The 23333-nt window shown below is 39.5% G+C and overlaps 1 protein-coding gene and 1 long non-coding RNA gene across 2 annotated transcripts; one reads left to right on the top strand and one right to left on the bottom strand.

The window, feature by feature from the left end:
• Positions 1–394: 394 nt before the first annotated feature.
• Positions 395–995, bottom strand: LOC149156105 (uncharacterized). Its single transcript, XR_016262501.1, has 3 exons — positions 881–995; positions 690–768; positions 395–583 (listed from the first exon to the last, which is right to left on the bottom strand). It is a non-coding gene; the product is annotated as an uncharacterized LOC149156105 (long non-coding RNA).
• A 2384-nt stretch (positions 996–3379) lies between these two features.
• LOC149156104 (uncharacterized) lies at positions 3380–5461 on the top strand. Its single transcript, XM_089444636.1, has 5 exons — positions 3380–3601; positions 3797–3862; positions 3995–4095; positions 4198–4453; positions 5102–5461. Exons 1-5 carry the CDS (start codon positions 3380–3382, stop codon positions 5459–5461), a joined length of 1005 nt encoding a protein of 334 aa, XP_089300762.1.
• The last annotated feature ends 17872 nt before the right edge of the window (positions 5462–23333 follow it).

The raw sequence follows: 23333 nt of genomic DNA, 5'->3' as shown, positions 1-23333 counted from the left end.
CTATGAACAGAACATGTTAAATATAAAGACGGTGAACCGAGCATGCATATATATATAAAGAATAGGAACAGGTATTCGAAGAAATATTGCATGTGAAACCCTCAATGGGTAAACCATAGTAAGCCGTATGGCAACGAACCACAAAAACTATGTAGTCATGGATTAAATAGAAAACGAACAAACAGCGAGGCACGATACATATAAACCTCATTTACACCGGCAATGCAAGAACGAAATGATATTTAGCCTCTATTGATAAAATATGTGAATAGAAACTGTGTTTATCAAGAAACTGTGGGAACACCCCTGTAGCCGTGAGAGGTCCTGACAGGGTAAAATGCGGAAGCCACAAGTAATACAACTATTAAATAACAGAACTTCATACAACATTACATCTCTGTCAACGGCTCGGAAGAGCGTTCAGATATACAAACATTAACAGTCGAACTTGAGACCCTAACTGTTCAATACATAGACACATAAATGAAGGGCGTAACGCCATAACCCTAAGGTCTCATGCGGATCAAACAGGCATAAAGAGACCGCCTGCTAAACGCACAAGAGGTTGGACATGGTGTTGGACCTGAGACATTAGGCATAAAAACACAAGCACTGTCTCAGCCAGAGTCATCGCACATCAACACAGTAAAACCGTAACAAAGATAAAGTATATAGTGGAGTAAGCTTACCTGTAAATGCGCGTTATCCAAACCCTCCGGCACGCTGTGGAGACCATCTATGGACAGCATCCGACCTGTGTACATCCGTCTGTCAACAAAGACCACAGTCAGGGTATGACGAGGGTTCCAAGCTTATATACAAAACTGACTGGTTAGCTATGAAACTTAAACATCAAATAGTCAGTGGAGTGAACCTTTACCTGGCAGGAGGATGCAAACCGGAGGAGTTGCAGAGGAACTTGACGAAGGAGTGGAGGAGCTCAGCTGCTGCAATGGGCGCAAATGAACCCAGTCCGATGATCCCGGTGGTTAAATATGGATCGCCAAACCCTAAACAAAGCTGAGTCATCCGATGATAAGGAGGGATCACCATCGTTGATGTTGGCAGGATGGATTGGCGCGAACCCCAGAGCAGGTCAACCCTCCACGAGACACGTGACAACATGTGAAGATGAGCCATCTGGCCACGGAGAGGGGTGAGTTGGCTCCTTCGTATTCCATGTGGCGCTTCACATTTATATCACAGAGGTATGACAACTCATGGCCCGCAAACAAACGTATATTGCATCAAACCTTAGTAAAGCGGAAAAAATCCATAATCGATGGGTATGATAAATATTAAGGTCTTAAACATAGATTGCCCACCTTGGGTTTGAACCAGATGTTAAATCAATTGCCATGTATATACCTGTAGATACTGCGTGAAGGTCTGGCGGGAATTCCCACATGGGTAAACATATATTTACGGGGTGTGGTCATAGGTGAGCCCACCATATAATTTTTTTTTTTTATTAATTATGTTAAGACAATGAGGTCGTGACAATGTGGTATCAGAGCTAGAGGTTTCAAAACTGTGGCCTCTGGAACAGCAAAGATTATCTTATAATGTATATATAAAAACAATGCAGCTAATTGCCTTTCTTGTGTACCAATTAGGAGAACCATACAGAGATAGCTACCTGCTAGCAGCTAATAGCAAGATGGAGGAAATGCCGGGAGCTGGCGGCATCCCTCAAGAAAATGCTGAGCTGTGGGTACAGCTTGGTGCTGAGACACGCAGTACCAATCTGGCGATACTGCAAACTGTCCAGGAGCTGAAAGGTGAGATGGCGCGTCTGCGAGAGGACAATGCGCGATTAACAATGGAACAAGAAAGAATACTGAAAAGCTTGTCAGATAAACAAAATCCACCCTTAGCCAACCCCAGTGCAGAACAGAAAAGGGGCACTGAGGAACGGGATTACGCACCTGAGCTTTCAGAAGAACAGGAAGACCATTCTGATAATGTGCTAGAGCAGAAAACGTCCAAGAGACAGAAAGTGGAATTACAGGGAGAATTCCGAAAAATCAAACCTCCACTTTTCGATGGAGAGCAGGAAGAAGCAGCAGAAGCCTGGTTGATTAATATTAACAAATATTTTCAACTTTACGAATATGACCAAAATCTGAAGGCGCGGCTGGCCATTTTCCAGTTGCAGGGAAAAGCCACCTTGTGGTGGGAAGAGATTAAAATTGTGAAGGGAGTAAGTGAGCAAAGCATAACCTGGGAAAAATTTCAGAAATACTTTAAGGAGAGATATTTAACTAAGCGCTTTTATGATGAGAAGGCGCAAGAATTCCATGACTTACGGCTAGGACAGCAGTCCATGGATGAATTCATAAATCGCTTCACTTCTCTGCTTCGTTATGTGCCATACATAAAAGAGGAGAAGGCCAAGGTGCAGAGGTTCGTGAGTAGCCTACCAGCTTACATAAGGGAACGGATTGAGTTTGACAACCCCCGAACTATGGATGAGGCAATTCGTAAGGCTAGAATTTGTTACCAGTAGAACAAACAAAAAGGAGACATTCCAAACAAGAGATGGAATGAAAGAAAAGGAAACATAATTGCTGGAAATAACAAAGGCAGCCGTGGAAATGGCGGTAAGAGTGCTGGAAAGGGGCAGTTTAACAGAAACACAAATAAGGGTACCTTCCGGGCTAAGCCAAGCGAGAGCAGGATCAGCGAACCACCTACTAGATCAGAGATTGAGGGAACCAAACCTCCAGTTCAGTGCTGGGGGTGTGGAGGGCCGCATTACGTTAAGAATTGTCCACAGCGTAAAGGAACTGATCAAATATCTCAAATCCATGAAGCCTCAACTGTTGGAGATGTGGTGTGCAGCGTGCCAAGAATTAACGCAGCCTTAGAGGACCGGCAAGTGGAGTACCAGCCATCCATGGTGGAATTCGAAGGTAAGATTTCAAACCTTTCTGTAGCTGTACTTATTGATCTAGGAGCTACGTTAAGTTATGTTAGTCCAAAAGTAGTGGAACATTGTAAGCTATCATCGGAAAGGTTCAAAAACCCATGGTTGGTCCAGTTGGCTACGGGAGCCAAAAGACGGGTTTTAGCTAAAATCAATAACTGTTCTTTCAGCATAGCTGGACAATCCGTAACATCAGACCTGAATGTACTCCCATTAGGCTCTTATGACATCCTTATTGGTATGGATTGGCTGGAAAAGCACTGGTCATTGGTGAATTGCAAAACCAAGACTATATATTACAAGGATGATGTGGGGCAGCAGCAGGAATTGTAGGGAATTAAACATCCTGTCCAGATTCGACCTATCAGTGCGACTCAGTTAGCTAAGTGTATTAGGAAGAAATGTTAGATTTATGCCATACAAGTGGGTTACGCAAACCAGAAAGACAAGATGTCCGCATTAAGCAATATTCTAGTGATACAGGAATTTACAGATGTGTTTCCTGAAGAGGTACTGGGACTGCCTCCAAAGAGGGACATAGACTTCACTATAGAGCTAGTACCGGGGGCAGCACCAGTATCGCGGGCACCATACCGAATGAGCGTACCAGAGCTAACAGAGTTGAAAATGCAGCTCCAAGAGCTGTTGGATAAACAGTACATTCGTCCCAGTGTATCACCCTGGGGAGCTCCGGTATTATTTGTGAAGAAGAAGGATGGAACCCTTCGCATGTGCATAGATTATCGGCAGCTGAATAAACTCACGGTCAAAAACAAGTACCCCTTACCCAGGATAGATGAACTCTTTGATCAAGTAAAAGGGGCCAAAGTGTTTTCTAAGATTGATCTGTGATCCGGTTATCATCAGATCAGGATTAAAGATGAGGACATCGCCAAAACTGCTTTCAGGACACGCTATGGCCACTACAAATTTGTAGTGCTACCGTTTGGTTTGACTAATGCACCTGCCACCTTTATGTGTATGATGAACAGCGTGTTCCATCGGTTTTTGGACAAATTTGTGCGGATATTTATTGACGATATTCTGATATACTCTCGCTCCCAGCAAGACCATGAAGAGCATCTTAGGCTGGTGTTACAGACTCTTCGAGAACATCAGCTATACGCTAAATTCAGCAAATACGATTTCTTCAAGGAGGAAATTCAGTATTTGGGACACGTAATTACTAAAGAAGGAATTGCTGTAGATCCAGAGAAGATAAAAACCATTATGGAATGGCCCATACCCAAAGATGTTGCTGATATCAGGTCCTTCATGGGATTAGCTGGTTACTACCGGAGGTTTGTGGAAGGTTTCTCTAGGATAGCCTATCCTATCACCTCATTGCAGAAAAAGGGGAAAGTGTTTAGGTGGACACCAGAATGCCAGCAGAGCTTTGACCGCCTGAAGCACTTACTCACCACGACACCCATTTTGAGTATAGCTGATCCTAACAAGGATTATGTGGTATGCACCAATGCAAGCAAGGAGGGTGTGGGAGGGGTTTTAACGCAGGAAGGAAAGGTAATAGTGTATGAGTCAAGGAAACTAAAAGAGCATGAACAAAAATATTCTGCTTATGATCTGGAATTAACAGCCGTTATTCATGCGCTGAAAATGTGGCGGCATTACCTCCTAGGGAGGAAATTTCTGTTGTTAACAGATCACCACAGCTTGACACATTATTTCAGCCAACCTATCCTGAATGCAAGGCAAGGCCGATGGGCAGATTTCCTAAGTGGGTTTGATTTCGAAATAAAACATTTAAAAGGCAAGGAAAATAGAGTGGCTGATGCATTAAGTCGGAAGGTTCACTGTTTATGTGAACTTTCAGTCAGCAAATGGCAGAGTTCGCTAATTGAGAAAATAAAAACAGCAGCTGGTCTTGACTCTGAATACCAGCATTTAAAATAGCAAGTACAACAATCTGATAAGGAAAAATTACAGCAAGGATATACGCTAAATAGTGCTGGAATGCTGTGTTTTAATAAGAAAATGTATGTACCTGATGTAAAAGATCTTAGAAGGCTGGTTCTGGATGAGTTTCATATCAGCCATTACACTGGTCATCCTGGGTATCAAAAGATGATCACTGCGCTTAAGAAGGAATACTATTGGCCAGGAATGAAGAAACAAGTGGTGGAGTACTTGGCACGATGTTTGGAATGCTAGCAAATAAAGGCAGAACATCAGCATCCCGCTGGACTGCTACAGCCTTTGCCCATTCCGGAGTGGAAATGGGAAACCATTTCCATGGATTTCATAATAGGGTTGCCCCGAACAAAGAAAGGCAACGACTCTATCATGGTAGTGGTTGATAAGTTAAGTAAAGCAGCGCACTTTATTCCTGTGCAGTCCACCTACAAGGCGGTGCAGATTGCTCATCTCTTCATGCAAAATGTGTTCCGATTGCATGGGTTACCAAAGGTAATTATATCAGATCGCGATGTGAAATTCACTTCTACCTTTTGGAGGACATTGTTTGCCGAGTTGGGTACTCAGCTGAACTTCAACACAGCTTATCACCCGTAGACCGATGGTCAAACCGAGCGAGTGAATTAGGTGCTGGAAGATATGTTGAGAGCATATGTAATGCTGAAACCAGGTCAATGGGAAGAATATTTACATCTGGTCGAATTTGCGTATAATAACGGATATCACACTTCGACTCAGCTAAGTCCCTTTGAGGTCCTGTATGGATGAAAGTGTCGCACACCCTCAAGTTGGGGTGGATCGGAAGACAAGCTGAATTTGGGTCCGGAAATGCTTAAAGACATGGAAGACATGGTAAGAAAGGTGCATGCAAACTTAAAAGCTGCACAAGATAGACAGAAAAGCTTTGCGGACAGGAAAAGAAGATTCACGGAATACAAAGTTGGCGACCATGTGTTTGTGAGGATACAAACCAGAAGGAGCGCCCTGCAGTGGAGTGGGTGCGCCAAGCTGGCTCCTCGATACTTTGGACCTTTCCAGGTCTTGGCTAGAGTGGGGCCAGTGGCCTACCAACTTGCCATGCCAAGTCACATTAGGATTCATAATGTGTTCCACGTGTCTGTCCTAAAGAAATATGTATATGATTCTAAACATGTCATTCGATGGCAAGATGTGCGGGTAAGAATTAATCTGGTTGTTTGATTAAGCAGACTTATTTTTTAAGGAACTGATTAAAGGTATTGGTGCTTTGCAGGTCGAACCGGAAGGCGAGGTCCTGGTCGAACCACAAAGCATTCTCGACCGGAGAGAAGTGCGGCTGCGGAAACGGGTTATTACCCAAGTTAGAGTGTTGTGGCAGCACTATGGGCCTGAGGAGGCTACATGGGAAGACGAGGAACTCATTAGAAAAACTTATCCACATTTATTTAATGAGAGTAGACATCGGGACGATGTCCAATCTTAGGGGGGGAAGATGTAATGACCCTGGTAACTTGTAAATCTGGATAATTACTGTGGTAAAAAGTGTTGAGTGGTTACTCATGACTTGGAATGACATTATTAATAAAGAAAGTTAATATTTAAATTATTTTTAAATTACATGGATATGTTCTTGAAAATGCTGGCAGCCTCCTGAAGGAGGATTTCTATTTTTAGTGAATCAGTTATAAAACTGATGCAACTGCTTCTCACCCAGGGAAAAAGTCCTGGGAAGGAAAAGTCTCTAGGTTGTTGATCTCAAGGTTGGGAGGATAAGAGCAAAAACATTACAGGTGACTTCTGTGAATAAGAACATCAGTAGCGGGATTAACCAGGTACACATCTTCTAATCCAATTATTGATTAGGAATAAGTATTAAGGTGTACAAAAGATTCATAATGAACAAGTACAGATATTGAAGCGTACAGGTAGAGCAGAAGTTGTATTATTTCCTTAAGTTATAGTGATGGGTAACTAGGTAATGCTTACAGTCTTTAAACTGTTGTGAATGAAAAGTGTAACTGTAGCGGCCACTGTAAACTGTATTTATTTAAGGGTTACATAGTTATTCTGCGCTCAGAATAGAGACAATCTGAGAGCTGTTGGGGTAGTTTGGGAGACTGTGTCAATTAACAAGTAAGGAAACCTGAGTATCAACCGAATAGAAAACCTTAAGAACACAGACCTGAAGGGTAGGGTCTGGAAATACTGGAAGAAATAAGCTAGTTAACTACAGTAATCTAGCACAGACTCGGTGCTTGCAAGTAAGCAACATCATTATACAAACTCGTGTATAACTCCGAATTAAACTGTATAGAAATATTCATTATGATAACACTGTGTAAAGCTAAATAGAAAGATGTGAACGAGATGTGATGTATACGAACAGGAAAGTATGAGCCAACGCTGCCGGAGCAGAAATATCATGTTCTACTAGCAACTATATAAAATATCCTGTAAAACTAACAACTGTGTAGTGGAATATTACTCTGGAACGATGCCGTGAAAAGAAGCATCATACAGATCAAAACAGTGGTGCTCGCCAAACCGTAACCATAGAAACATAATAAGTTACATGCACATATAACAGAGTCAAGTACCTGAACATATTGTATAACGAAACCCTCACATAATGTTGAACAAAGGCAGCACAGTAAGAACATAATGGATTAATAACTATGTGCTAACCCAGCGGTGGGTTACCATATCAGATGTTTGCGGAAGGGCGGCCTCTGCACCCATATAACGAGTACAGGGCTCACCCAAATCGCATGTATATATATATATCAAGACTGTGAACAGAGCATGTTAATATAAAGACTGTGAACAGAACATGTTAAATATAAAGATGGTGAACCGAGCATGCATATATATATAAAGAATAGGAACAGGTATTCGAAGAAATATTGCATGTGAAACCCTCAATCGATAAACCATAGTAAGCCGTATGGCAACGAACCACAAAAACTATGTAGTCATGGATTAAATAGAAAACGAACAAACAGCGAGGCACGATACATATAAACCTCATTTACACCGGCAATGCAAGAACGAAATGATATTTAGCCTCTATTGATAGAATATGTGAATAGAAACTGTGTTTATTAAGAAACTCTGGAAACACCCCTGTAGCCGTGAGAGGTCCTGACAGGGTAAAATGTGGAAGCCGCAAGTAATACAACTATTAAATAATAGAACTTCATACAACATTACATCTCTGTCAACGGCTCGGAAGAGCGTTCAGATATACAAACATTAATAGTCGAACTTGATACCCTAACTGTTCAATACATAGACACATAAATGAAGGGCGTAACCCTATAACCCTAAGGTCTCATGCGAATCAAAGAGGCATAAAGAGACCGCCTGCTAAGCGCACAAGAGGTTGGACACGGTGTTGGACCTGAGACATTAGGCATAAAAATACAAGCCCTGTCTCAGCCAGAGTCATCGCACATCAACACAGTAAAACCGTAACAAAGATAAAGTATATAGTGGAGTAAGCTTACCTGTAAATGCACGTTATCTAAACCCTCCGGCACGCTGTGGAGACCATCTATGGACAGCATCCGACCTGTGTACATCCGTCTGTCAAAGAACACCACAGTCAGGGTATGACGAGGGTTCCAAGCTTATATACAAAACTGACTGGTTAGCTATGAAACTTAAAAATCAAATAGTCAGTGGAGTGAACCTTTACCTGGCAGGAGGATGCAAACCGGAGGAGTTGCAGAGGAACTTGACGAAGGAGTGGAGGAGCTCAGCTGCTGCAATGGGCACAAATGAACCCAGTCCGATGATCCCGGTGGTTAAATATGGATCGACAAACCCTAAACAAAGCTGAGCTGTCCGATGATAAGGAGGGATCACCATCGTTGATGTTGGCGGGATGGATTGGCGCGAACCCCAGAGCAGGTCAACCCTCCACGAGACACGTGACAGCACGTGAAGATGAGCCATCTGGCCACGGAGAGGGGTGAGTTGGCTCCTTCGTATTCCATGTGGCGCTTCACATTTATATCACAAAGGTATGACAGCTCATGGCCCGCAAACAAACGTATATTGCATCAAACCTTAGTAAAGCGGAAAAAATCCATAATCGATGGGTATGATAAATATTAAGGTCTTAAACATAGATTGCCCACCTTGGGTTTGAACCAGATGTTAAATCAATTGCCATGTATATACCTGTAGACACTGCGTGAAGGTCTGGCGGGAATTCCCACATGGGTAAACATATATTTACGGGGTGTGGTCATAGGTGAGCCCACCATATAATTTTTTTTTATACTAATTATGTTAAGACAATGAGGTCGTGACAGCTAGGTGGCGTTATTTTTATCACAGACATCCTTTCGAGTTGTGCATTGGATCTAAGTATATTCAAACTTAGCAGCTCAGTAAGAATGACACCCTAGTCATCAATCTCACTTGACACATACTTCAATCACACTGTCGTCAATCTCACTATGTTTTTTGTCCATGAGGACGAAACACACCCGCAAGTGTATAGGTCTTCCATTGCAGAAATCTTGGAACCGTAAATAGGCATCCTCTTTTACAAGGATGATCCAGGTGCGTATTGGAGGCCACCTGCCTATTCCACTTGGAACCCCACTATTGTTTCTTTACAGTTTCCTTAATTGTAGCACAACTTACTATTTTTGACAATTTTTCAGCTCCTAAACATTTAGAGCCATTTTGAGGGATGAAAAGAAGTTTTTAAGGAAAATGGAGAGACTAGAAAAGTCCCAAGCCAATGTGCCATTCTTTTTGTGGTCTTCTCTTTGAGATCTTCGAAATGATATATTATAATAGCCAAACCGAGATTGTCTACCAATGTTACGACCCCGGGAAGTTGATCTACCATTTTACCTAAATGGGGCCCACAATTTTCGCGCTTCATCTCCCAGGGTTAGGTTTTTGGATGTCTAGGGTTTTCCATTGTTTCTCAATATTAAATAGGCCTTTGAGCCTCATTGTAACATAGTTCAGAGACATGTAGCCACCACATATCTTCTCAGAGATAAGCTACCTTCGCTCGAGTTAGTTTTATTTCCATTTTGTTTGTACGCATATTTCAGTATTTGATGTTAATGAAATGAAGTGATATTTATGTTTCATATTTGTATTTATGGTTATATCAGTAGTTTGTTACGTTCTCGTTTAGGTTCAGATCAAAATATACCTCCAGATCTGCAATAGAGATTGCACTTAATTCTCCAATATATGGATTTTTAAATTAGCTCCCTACTACTCTAGGTCTTTCCAATTTCTACCGCAGGTTCGTGTTGGGGTTCTCTCATATCACTTGGCCTTTAAGTCAAGTCACCAAGGACAGAGCGAAAGCAATGTTCTTTTAGTCTGAAACCCAAGAGAAGGTATTTCCCGAGTTGAAGCATTGACTCTGCTCTGCACTAGTGCTCACATTACGAAACCTCCAACAACCATTTCAGATTGAGGCAGACACCTTCGACTATGTTATTAGTGTAGTTCTTAATCAACATGGGAATCCAATGGCTTACCATAGTGACACACTTCCAAACACAGTATGAAAGTATCCCACCTATTACAAAGAAATGTATTCCATTATGTAGGCCTCCCATCAATGGAAGAATTACATTATGGGGAAGGAAACGCTCATCCAAATAGACCACCGACCCGTGCAATTCATACATACACAAGGGAAGTTGCGAAACGATCACCATTAGAAATGGTCAACATACTTGCAACAAATCCATTTGAACATTAAGTACAAGAAGGGAAGCACTGATAATGATGTAGACTACGTCAGTCAATCACTAGTCATGGCACTGATCACTATGCTTGAAGCCTATGGGCATGAGACCCTTAGGGTGGCTGCAACTCTACAAGAGTGATCCAGAATTCTGAAGCACATTCCAGACACACCTGGAAGGTAAGAAATTTCCAAATTTTCATCTTGAGGATGCACTGTTATGCCAACTAGGAAACATATGTGCTCCTTCAAGCGAGAATTTGAAGATGATTTGGGAGGTGCACTACAGTCGATTCACTGGACATTTCAGAGTAGAGAAAACCATGGCACTATTTCAGAAGTACTTTTATTGGTCGAACCTTTGCCAAAATTTTGGTAAGTATATTTGATCATGCACTTCCCACATCATTTCCAAACCAACCATAAAAAAGCAAGGCTGATATACTCCTCTGCGTACTCCTAGTTAACCTTGGAAATCCATCTCCATGGATTACATGTCAGGCCTTCCTTCTACTAAGCATGACAATTACTGTCCTTTCGTGGTCATTGAAAGATTCTCTAAGATGGCCATTATGGCAGCCTGCAAGAAGCATATCATAGTAGAGGCCACTTGTAAAATCTGTTGTGAGCGAGTGTGGGTACACTTTGGGATCCCACAGTCCATTTTCTCAGATTGGGACAACAGATTCCTAATTGTATTTTGGTAAAGTCTCTGGTTAATGCTGGATACCAAACTTACTAAGTCCGTGGCTTTCCACCCCCCAATTGATGGTCAAACAAAAGTCTTCAACAGGACAATCATACACATTCTACGCATGTGCAACTCGAAGCATCCACGCACATGGGATGAAAGCCTCCCCTATGTTCAACACAACTACAGTAGAGCTATCCATAGCTCAATAGGCCACAAAAACTTTTAGGTAGGGTTAGAATTTCCACCATTATGTCCCATTTATGTTGTCATACCACTTCCAGCCACTCAAGAAGATTCATCTCACATCCAGTCCAAATCTGGTAGGGCTAGCCGCTTCATTGAGCACATTCAACACGTCCTCTAGTAGGTCCATGATATATTGGACAAAGGAAATTCTAAGTACATGCAACACCATGACCAACATTGGGTTTCATACAAGTTTCGATTAGGTGACAAAGTTTGGCAACATTTGTAGAAGGAGCGCCTCACTAGACCCCACCGCAAGCTTTGTATGCTTAGATATGGGCCATACACCATCACCAAGGTTGTAGGGAATATTGCCTTCGAGCTCAACATTCCACCTTTCCTTGGAATGCACCTAGTGTTCAATGTAGACTGCCCTCGACCATACTTTTCATCATTGGTGGACACATCTGACATTACAAAACAACTCACACCAATAGAGCTAAACCCAGACTCCATGGAATAGGCCAAAACTAATCAAATCATGGACACATAGATCAATAACTCTCACCAGTAGAAGATCCAACTATATCGGGTTGTCAAAGATAGCCAACTCCTACACCAAGGCCAGTGGCTCACCAAGGACCAAGTTTATTAGGAGTTTCCCCATCTCATGGAGGCACTCAACACAATGGGGACCATTGATTCCTAAGGGGGGAGGAAAGATCTAGGTGGATATTGGAGGCCACATGCCTATTCCATTTGTACCCCCACTATTGTTTCATTTTAGTTTCCTTAACTATAGCACAACTTACTATTTTTGGAAGCTTTTCGGGTCCTACACTTTCGGAGTCGTTTTGTGTGACTAAAAGACATTTTTTTTTTGGGAAAATGAAGAGACTGGAAAAGACACAAATTTGATTACCATTTTTTTCAACCTCCACTTCGAGATCTTCAAAACAAGGTATTATGATAGCCAAAGGGAGATCATATGCCAAAGATACGAACCTAGGTAGTTGATGTAGCAATTTACACAAACAAGGCCCACAGTTTTGGTGCTTCATCTCCCAAGCTTAGGCTTTTTGATGTTTAAGGTTTTCCACTATTTCTTAATAATGAACAGGCCTTTGAGCCTCATTGTAACATACTTCAGAAGCATGTAGCCACCACATCTCTTCTCAGAGATAATCTACCATTGCCTAAGCTAGTTGTATTTCCATTATGTTTGTAAGAATATTTCATTATTTGATGTTAATGAAATGAAGTGTCGTTTTTTCTACATCTCCGTATTTATGGTTATATTGGTAATTTGTTGAATTCCCATTTAATTTCAGATCAAATGATACCTCCAAATCTACAATGGAGACTACACTTAATTCTGGAATAGGCGATTCAACTATTATATTGGCTCACCACCGCTCTATAATGCCTATTTTCCCCCTAATGCTTTTGAAATCCCTTTCATAGTCTCTTTTTTCTTTTATATCTAAGCTACATAGGTTGTATCATTTTGTTTTTATTTGAAAATTGGTATGGCCTATGGAGCTTTTGTTCCTCCCATGGCTGCAATTGGGTTCGAACTATTTGAAAAGAGACTAGAGGTCGAGTTCTTTGCACCTTCAATTTTTAATGATCCAAAAGGAAGGGACCTAAGGGCCCTATCTCGAGCTGATTTGGATGAAATGCTAGATGTGGCACAATGCACAATTGTTCGAGCTCTCTAATGAGAAACATGATTCATATGTCATGTCTGAATCGAGTTTTTTTATTTATTCGTACAAGCTTGTTCTAAAGACTTATGGGACTACAAATCATGGATCAATACACGCATTGTCAATATTGAAAATTGTAGCCTCTTTTAGACTTCATGACCAGAATTGTGCCCATACTTTTAAGATGTGGTTAAATTTCAAAGTTTGCACCTGTTGAAGAATTGGCATGAGGAGAAGTTTGTATCTGAATGTTTTTTAATTTTATTTTTGTATGTTATATTTGGTGAAGAACCAATCGCTGTATAATGTTGCGTAAATTAAATTAGTGGTTCCTGGAGCTCAGAAGCCATTGAAAATATCACTAGTTTGATTGCGTTTATAGACAATTATGGTTTGTTGTTAGTAGCACTCGAAAACCGCAGAACAATGGATACATGTTACAGTATGAGATCGATGTGTGTGAGACAGGTCATGTTGTTAGATCAGATTTTGAACACATTCAGTATTCAAACCGTCTACCTAGAATCTAATGGATAGTTGAAAGCGAAATATCTGAAATATGGTGATTGGTCCATAGGATGGTTCATTACTTGTTAGTTCTTATCACAGAAGCCCCAGAAAGATGCATTGTCCATATTTTTGATCTTGCAATGTTCATCATTGATGCTCAGAAGTGGGTGTAATTTAAATGAGTCGAAAGGTAAGCTCGAATATGTGGAGAAAGAAAGAGCGGTGTCCAAAAGACTATAGAGTGGGTAGAGTTGTTGATGAAGACTAGTTAGACATAGATTAATTTTATTTTTATAATATGTATTCTAATTGTGCATTTAAGAACTAAGGGATAGACTTGCAAGATAATTATTCCATGCTCAGTTTAGAATTGGTTGCATATTTGCAGGTGGATGTTGAGAGAATATCTCGACCTTCCTATTCATATTTGGAATTTGTTGGATCTCACAAACACCATAAATATGTGATGTATCTGTGTGATTTGTAGTGTGTAATAGAATTGTTCCTTTGCGTGCATCTCTCAGGATTTCTACTTATTATCATTAAGATTATTTTTACCACCATGACCAAGTTTGACAAATTGGGGTATATAAGAATGAATGAATATATAAAAATTTAATATAATTATATTAAATTTGTTTATTATTTTATATTTAAGATATTATTTAATATATTTATAATTATATTAAATTTATTCATCATTTTATGTTTAAGATATTATTTGATATATTTAAAATTAATGTTGAAGAGTTATTTTTAAAATTTAAGGTTAAATAAAATATTAGTAATGATGTGCTTAATTTTGTGAGTTAATTGAGGATCATATATTATATTATCAATAATATTAAGATTATTTTTACCACCATGACGAAGTTTGACAAATGGGGACAAAAACCTTTTCAGGAGTAATTTGAGGCATTAAAGACTTCTCTAGGGAGTAAAATTTTGTTGCTAAAGTGTCCACCTCAGACGGAGACATTTTTAATGAGGTAAAGATCACCTCAATCACGGTTTACATGAAAAATTCATGCTAGTTAAGTTGACCTTCTTTTGACCACCACAATTGAAGAGGATGCCATGTCAACCCCATTATTCTTGGAAAAGGGGCTAGAAATGTAATGCTGATGAGGAAGACTTTAGAAGTGTCCATATTGTAACTATAGTTAATATTTGGAGTCAACCTATCCTCCAATAGGGCTATCTAATAACAGACCCAGTAGGAGGAAAAGGACTATCTTTCTATTTGGGTGTCTTTTTTTCCAGAGACTAGTAGAGTAGACAAGAGGAATAGGGAGAAAGAAATCAGAAAAGATTTTTGTATTGTAGTAGCCTATGGGTCATAAGCCTCACTTTTTTTTACTTGCATCGATTTTATATTTAGAGAAAGAGAGTAGAGTAGTCTCACCATCCAATGCAATTTTCCTCCAAGAGGGATTCCTAGGTTATATCTTATGTTAATTTTTTGGTTTCTTAGTTTTATTTCATTTTTATCTACTTTATGCATACTTATAATTTATATGCATATGAAATAAATAGTGATTAACAAATACAAAAATCTAAGAAGAAATAAACCGTCGTAGTGTGGATTTTGGATTTTAGGCATAATCTTATTATATTTTTTGTGACGATCTATCCAATAGAATATCCATTATAGTTTACGAATCATATTGGTGTTAGAGCAAGTTTCTTTGGGTATATTATTTGGAGTTGTAGGGATCCATATGGGTTAATATGAAAGTCACAAAACCTTAGTCATGTTTGAAGAATATTTGGAATAACCCTCATGATTTCATAGAGGAGAGGTTTGTGCTAATGGAAGTAGGAGTGGCATATATAAACCATAATGTGAGCCTCCTCATGGAAGCGTTGGCCAATAAGATCGAGCTATTTGGAGAATATGAGGTTTTCTAATAGAGAGGTATGATTAAGGGGGAGATTAGGAGCTTTCGAGGAACCAAAGAAGGAAGTAATGAAAGAACTTGAAAAATATCATATTAGTTTGAGTGTTGTGAACTTTTCATAGTCCATGTTCAAAATGGTAGTGAAGGTCAACAACAAGTTGTATCAATGTGTGATTGATGATTTGAAGCTAAATCACTAGTTGAAATATTTACATGTATATTTCAGTGTAGGTTATCTAAAGGAAGAATAGAATATTCCATTTTCTTAGGTAAAATTAAAGGTCCATGCCCTAATGTAACACCCTCCTCCCACATCTACCCAACAAACCTACCAGCTGGGGTAAACATGCGATGAGAAGCCACTATGATATGATTCGACCTCCTAAGTCATCTTAAGGAAGTGGAACCAATGGAAACACACCATACAGACATTCATCATCAACTCTAGGACCCTCATGAACCAATCCAACCCTTCAGACAACTTGTACTTGGGTCCCACTGAACATTTGGATAACTTAAGCCTCAGTTGCTCTCATTCTATAGGAATGAAAGCATCCAAAAACCCAGAGTGGCTCTCGCAAGCTTGCATGTGAGCGTCTAGAGACTAAATTTGTCAATGCTATGCTAATGTCCCCAAGATTTGAGCCAATTTTTCAAGCCCGGAGCCTACGTCACTGACAAAAATTTCATGATACCTTCATAATAGTAAAATAACATGGGAATGACAGTACTAAAGCAAATAATTGTTTAAGACCTTCACTGGACCCATACTAGCGATGACAACAATTTTGTCAAACATATCATGAATATGTAAACTACAAGTGTAAATAACAGATTTGAGCATAGAGATCTCATACTTATCTGACATTAATAATGAAGCATTTATTCTTTATCACATTAACTTCCATTCCATCCGTTATACCATATATACATTGTCATTCATATACAAGAAGAAACACGATGAGAACCATACATAGTTGCTATCATAAAACATATACATAATATCATAATAGGGATAAAATATCAATGAAATCACAACCATATAAACCACGTATAATCAAGTATAATACTCATAGAAATACAATCAGAAATAACCTCTCATTGGTGATGCAAAATCCAACCTGGGACAAGACTTCCACATTCCACCCGACCGTAGAATGGCTGAGTTGAATCTCTCTTTAGCCATTCATCACCATTCCATATTCCAAGCATGAATGTGGGATCTCATAGAGCATATCAATCAAAAACCATATAGGGCTTCCAGAGGCCATCCACCTCAACCTATCAAATAGTGATTCCACCTCGTGGTAGGATGTCACAAAAGCATCATCAGATCGGTCTCTATCATAGCCTTCCAGGGTTCCATAGTGTTTGTTCCAACCTGGCTCCTAAGACTAGTAATTCAACCCACGGCTGTTACCGTGCTCTAGACTATTTTTCCAGTGAAGGCTCCAGGACTAGTTACTCAACCAACAACTGTTTTTGTGCTTCTAGAGTGTTTTTCCAAACAAGGCTTCTAGGACTAGTAACTCAACCCACCAAGGGCTTCCAAAGCATTTTTCCCACCAAGGCTACGAGACTAGTATCTAAACCCAAGTTTTTACAGGGATTCCAAAGTGTTTGTCCAACCAAGGCTTCCAAGTGTTAGTTTCTAATAAGTGTCTCTTAAAAATCCTAATTTCCTCACATTAATTATCAACTTGGGCAAGTCCTTTTATTCCAAGAGTGTACACAATATGTGTAAGCTATGAATCCAAAGAGTAATGCTTTTCAAAATGAAGTATAAACCTTTGATACAAGAGTAAATGGATTCATTTATAGAACTCAACTTGCAAAGGAAATACTACATCTAAGCATCAAGACTTAATCCTCAACTGAAATAGTAATCGATTCTCAAACAAGCAATTAAATTGACAATAACATCAACCGGGAGCTTAGTAGCATTAACCAATCTCTTCTAGTTGATTCTATATAAATCACACTCAATCTCAATTACGTAATTCAAATGGAAATGTTGTCAACCGAGAGTTCAGTAATATTAACCAATCTCCTTCAACTGATTTTATAATAACAACACTCAACAAGATTCAGTGCATTAACTCATAATCAATTTAATCTACAGTAAGCATAAATGGAATCAAATGACAAATATGCGAATCGCATAAGGAAGGTAAACTAAATTCAATATAGGAAATCAGAAAATAACAAATAAGATAAAATCACAGAGAACAAAAAACATCAAACCACTCAAACTTGTGTAAATTAGAAAATATAACACAAAGGGTAGCAGTTTGATCCACCAGAGGCCGAGCCCTTAGCGACCAGCGAATAATGCTGAGGTACTTCAAAGAATACGAACGAATAGTAACATAAATTACGTATTAACCATTGAACTCAATCCTCATTACAATACAGTCGTGTCCCTCAAAATCACCAGTCTCTAAATTAAAAGTACAATTTGAAATACCAGTGATCGATTCATTCCTCTACAGTTTTCACTTTTATAGTCAAAAAGGGTAAAAGATAAATGTGATCCAGATTCACAACTGAATGCTATCCTTTGACATTCTTCTTGTTTAGTATTGATCCTCCTGATTCATCCTCACACTGGACCACAACTGACGCGCCTTATTCCTCCTTTATTAGTTTATGTTGTTCTATACCTAGGGAACAACAGTTGTTCCTTTTGTCATTTTTTTTCATAGAAATGATTAAGAGTTAGTTATGGTGTCTAAATCTTAATCAAAAGTAGTTCATTCATTTCTTATCATAATCCATCAATATGTTAGTGTATCAAGGTATGAAAGAGATAAGAAAAGAGGAAAAAGGCACTGTAATTGAGAGTAAATACATACCCATTGCATAACTCAACATACTCCGCTACTTACCCTATTTCATGTCCTCATGAAAAGCAAATAGCTCTTATGCAATTTAGTTAAAGAGTAGTCTGGAGAGAAAGCTTCAAAAATTGGCCTAAAACCATGATGTTGAGCCCTAATTTTCCCTCAGGCAACTCATAGTCATCCTGATGCCCTTCAAGAGGATACCAAATAATGGGACTCTAAAACCGGCATCCCAACCAATAAGGTCCTTCTCTCAAAATAAGATTGTTGCAGGTGATCATCCGGGCCACAGCAGCTTTAAAATTCCTATAATTAAATGGTTCCCTTTCCTTCACACTAATAGTGGAGGTCATCCATCTAAGTTGAGATGCAGTCAGGGACCTTTCTTGAATGGAGAGGAAATATGTTATTCCTTTTTGCACAATATCCTTATGTATGGGCTGTAAAGTTTTAATCACTCCCTCTTATGTCAACAGATTTTTATGGTCGGAAAACATTTGTAAAGGGTTTTAAGGTTCACTCCTCACCCAAAGATCCAATTCATGTTCCTATCTTTGAAATGCATTATAAGATTTAAACCATTTGAGTTGGTTAACTTCAAATGAGATAAAATCATGGAATTGAATGTCTCCAACAAAAGGATTAGGCTTCTTTTCCACCTCGTTTTCTAATATGAAATTGTGCATGTAGAACTCACAAAGAAACCTCTGGACCTTTACACCATGATGCTTGCAACAATTTATAAAATCTTCAATTCTCCCTAATTCAATTGGTTTACCAGCTCTTAGGGCTTCGATTTTCAATAACAAGTACCGTTCTAATAAGAACAAGCCATAATTGGTGGCAAGAGACCTACATGTCGAGACATCTAAATACAGTGAGAAAATGGTGTTTGTATGACTCATGACTCTGTCTAGCTTGTATTTTTGCTTCTCCAACTTTTCTTCCGCCTTTCTATACCTGTCAAAGGTCTTGCTCTCCATTATAGTTAGTTCCCTAAGCTGTTTCTGCAGCTCTTGATATCTCTGCACGAAAATTGTTTCTTGCTCATTTCATTCCAAAGTGATCCAAGCTTGTGCCATTTCCTCCTTAAGCTTTATTAAAATAAGGTCATGGTGTGTCATAATGTATTTTCCTTGTATGTCCGTCTGAGTGCCTATGCTACCAGAGGGTATATCCTCTGTCTGCACTTCTTTATTATGGGAGGTCCAAATCTCTGTCTGAACAGCTACATCTACCTAATTTGCAAGAAATCCCACTTGAGTGGTGAGTTTTGGAGTAGGTATGAGCTCAGTTTGAGTCTCTTTAGTCCTACCTTCACATAATTCCATTTGCACGGCCAAATTGGCTACCTCAGGGGTATTGCTGAGAGTTTTTCCCATTGTAATTTACTTTATTTTTCATCGGGGCCTCTTGACCATCTTACGAAGCTTCTGGTGTTCTTTTCTTAGCCTCTTCAATTCTGATCTGGCTTCGTGCTTATTCTGAGGAGTAACTAGTCTGCTACTAGTCTCATTAATAGCCTCTGTCTCTAAAGAGCCTGGTTGTTTGCCATGGATTTGCTCCAATAAGACCGTGTCTCCAGATTGATTATCGAACTCCAGGATAACCTTGGTGTCTGCCTCCTCTTCTTGGCCTGTGACCTCTGCGTCTAAGCCCTCTTGCTATTTATCATGGCTATTTTCCACCGGGAGCATGTCAAAAAATTGGTTCTCTGACCCTTGAAAGGCATCCGTATCTTCTTCTTCCTGGTTTGCATCTTTTAGGGAAGGTAGAATTCTGGTATAACTAGAATTCCCTGGAGATTGGGCTTCTCCTAAGTTAGGATTAAGCGCTTCGTGAGGCTACATGTAGACGTCCATATTAGCTAGGAACTGGGTCATCCCTATCTCGAAGTCCTGCAAAAGATCATCTTGAGAACTCATATTTGGTGCTGGAGGAGGCCCCCTTTGGTTTTCTCGTTCATCATCGGAATGCCCTACTCCTTCTTGCACTGAGTCATGTCTATCTCCTCCCTCAGGTTCCGATTCAGGACTTTTTTGTCTTTCTGACTCTGGTCGCAAGTCCTGCATATTTACTGAGCTAGATGATTTTGTTGGTCGACTAACATTACGTTGAGGATTTTCCAATGTTCCCTGGTCTAGATTCAATCTTGCAGATCGTCTACGTTTGTGAGGTCTGCTTCTTCATGGGGCAGTCCTTTTTCTTTTTGGAACAGGGTTAGGTGCTCGTAGGCTTTCATCTCTTTCGAGGACCGATATGAGATCATCCCATGTTGATTGTTGTTAGGCAAGGTGGTGACTAACTATTAACCTGATCAGACAATGGTGGCTAACTACTGTCGTTGGGTGATGAGACCATCTCAGCCTCTCGGTAGTGTCATGCAGTAATGAATTCAATAGTGCACGCAAATTAACAGGGCATTTTTTTTAAGACTCCTAAAATTTTGAGTTGTCGTGGCCTTACCACGTCTTGATGCCCATCAAAGGTAATATAGTTCTAGACAATTTGTGCCAATTCTCCCCATGCTGCTCCGAGAGAAGATGGTCGAATGCATTTGCCTTTCTTGATTAGCTCTTGTCCTTTGTCCCTAAAAATTTCCATAGAATCGTGCAGCTTTAGTCACTTGTCAGCCCATACAGATCCTTTTGCCAGTAGCCCAAACACTTTTGCTATCACAACATCTATTACATTTATTTGTATACCTCTCACCAAGGATTGTCCATTCTATAGATTCTGTAGAAATTAAATGGTGATTTCCTCATTGGCGGGTTGAAATCTTGTAAAATATGTTGTCGATCCTGCTTGAGGTAGAATTTCCCTAGCTCCATCGGAGACCACCAATATTAAAGGTTATCGTCGCACTGTTTTACCTCCCATGATGCTTGAGTTCTTCCTACTCCTATAAACGATTAGTGTAGTGGAGAAAACACAACAATGAGCAGAGCTGAGAGATGGAACAACAAGCAGTTGTAACAGCTATGTCAAGTGATGTTTTATAAAAATAAATAACGTTAAATCGAGGACTATTATAATGCCACATGCTTTGTGATTATGGGATGTCGTATTATCCTACAAAATCTAATAAAAAGATGACAATGCATGCATGAGTGTATTGGAGGTCCCTACCCCCTCTCGAAATTAAAGGTCGCCTACGACCAAATGGACGAAAAGATGACATTCTGGTGGCAAAGTATAGGGGTGATGGATTGGGCAGTAAAGGTGGTAGAGTACGTATATTAATGAAAGGATCGTAAAAGGATATTGGAGTAATGAAGATGAGGTGTGTAACGAGAATTATTAATGAGTGATAAGATGTCATGAGGTGATGTGATAAGTAAAAAGGACAACATGCGTAAGAGATGATACCTTATGGCCGTTATTCCACTTGAAAATGATTTGATTGATTTAGAAAAAAAATTAACTCATGAATCAAGGTTCAAGGTAAGGTAAGTTAGGGAAATATTCTCTCTATAGAAAAATAAAAAAATAAGAAGAGGGCATTGTAATAATTATTGATGTAGGAAATAAAACTTCAATACCATAAGTAGAGCTGCTACTACCTGCAGGCATCCATAGCCTCGACAGAGTGGCTTTCTAATCCTTATGAACCAGGATCCTCTATGTATAGTTTGGGAAGTGTATTATGATGTGCACAGTACAGATGAATGTCCTGGCATGGTGACGAGATGCACACATTTCCATTCACTAGGAGGTAGAGAAAGTGGTCACGACAGCTCGTGATGAGACCTCCTGTTCCAAGGATTTTGTTTCTTGGTGCATCCATTGGATCATATCCCTGGTGTGGTGGCCATAATGTGAATGCCACTTCGCCTCATCGCTATGAACATGGTAGGCTGGCTCATGATCAGACCCCCTATCCTCCACCTGTAGATCAACAACAGAAAATTGTTAGTGAAATTTCTTTTTTATTTTATTTTTATTTTTTTTACACGCCCCATTTTATATATAGAGGGTGGCTCAGTATTCCTTAAGAGTAGGGATGATGGAATAAGTTTAAACATATCAATAGAAAAAAATATACCCATAATCTTATTGATAATAAGCAGAGAGAATTATACTAGAGGGATTAGAACCAACATGGTGAATATAATCAATCAATATCATTTATAGCAAAAATGAGGATAGTAAAGTGATATAGATAATTGTGTCCTTTCTCTTTCGATCATCACAAAGAAATCTTGTTAAAGATAATAATGTTAAGGATATTCTCCTGCTTCGATAGACTCCATACTTGTTGTCCTCATATATGTATTGTACTCTATGTCATAAAGAGGGAATAAAAATGAGCTGGGATGGGCTGGGAATGATCATGCAAGGGGAAGAAAGGGTTGTTTTCAAAAATAGTCACAAAGTGTTGTTCCCTTTAGGGAACAACAATTGTTCCTTGGAGGAAACAACAAACACACTAGAAAAAGTGTTGTTCCCTATAGGGAACAGAAAAAAATACTCGCAAAAAGAGTTTTTCCTTGTTAGGGAACAACAGTTGTTCCCTATAGGGAACAAAAAATCAACACACCCGAAAAAGTGTTCTTCCCTTTAGGGAATAACAACTGTTCCCTCTATGTAAAATCAAAAGAAAGCAATCAAAAAGTGTTGTTCCCTTTAGGGAACAGCAGTTGTTCCCTGTAGGGAACAACAGATGAAAACACACGAAAAAGTGTTGTTCCCTTTAGGGAACTGTAGCTGTTCCCTCTAGGGAACAACAACTGTTCCCTGTAGGGAACATCAAATGAAAACACATGAAAAAGTGTTGTTCCTTTTAGGGAACAGTAGTTGTTCCCTATAGGGAACAACAAATGAAAGCACATGAAAAAGTGTTGTTCCCTTTAGGGAATAGCAGTTATTCCCCGTAGGGAACAACAAATGAAAACACATGAAAAAGTGTTGTT

The sequence above is a fragment of the Pinus tabuliformis genome, chromosome 9 (assembly GCF_031772625.1).
Source record: "Pinus tabuliformis cultivar Carrire ecotype Pingquan chromosome 9, CPIR1, whole genome shotgun sequence".
In the NCBI taxonomy this organism is placed as follows: Eukaryota; Viridiplantae; Streptophyta; class Pinopsida; order Pinales; family Pinaceae; genus Pinus; species Pinus tabuliformis.
This window is presented reverse-complemented; position numbering and strand designations above follow the sequence as displayed.

Coding starts and splice junctions, on each gene's coding strand:
- LOC149156104 (XM_089444636.1), top strand. CDS start 3,380: ATGTCCGCATTAAGCAATATTCTAGTGATACAGGAATTTACAGATGTG. Junction 3,863..3,994: donor GCTATGGCCACTACAAATTT/GTAGTGCTACCG, acceptor TCTCGCTCCCAG/CAAGACCATGAAGAGCATCT. Junction 4,096..4,197: donor TTCTTCAAGGAGGAAATTCA/GTATTTGGGACA, acceptor TGCTGATATCAG/GTCCTTCATGGGATTAGCTG.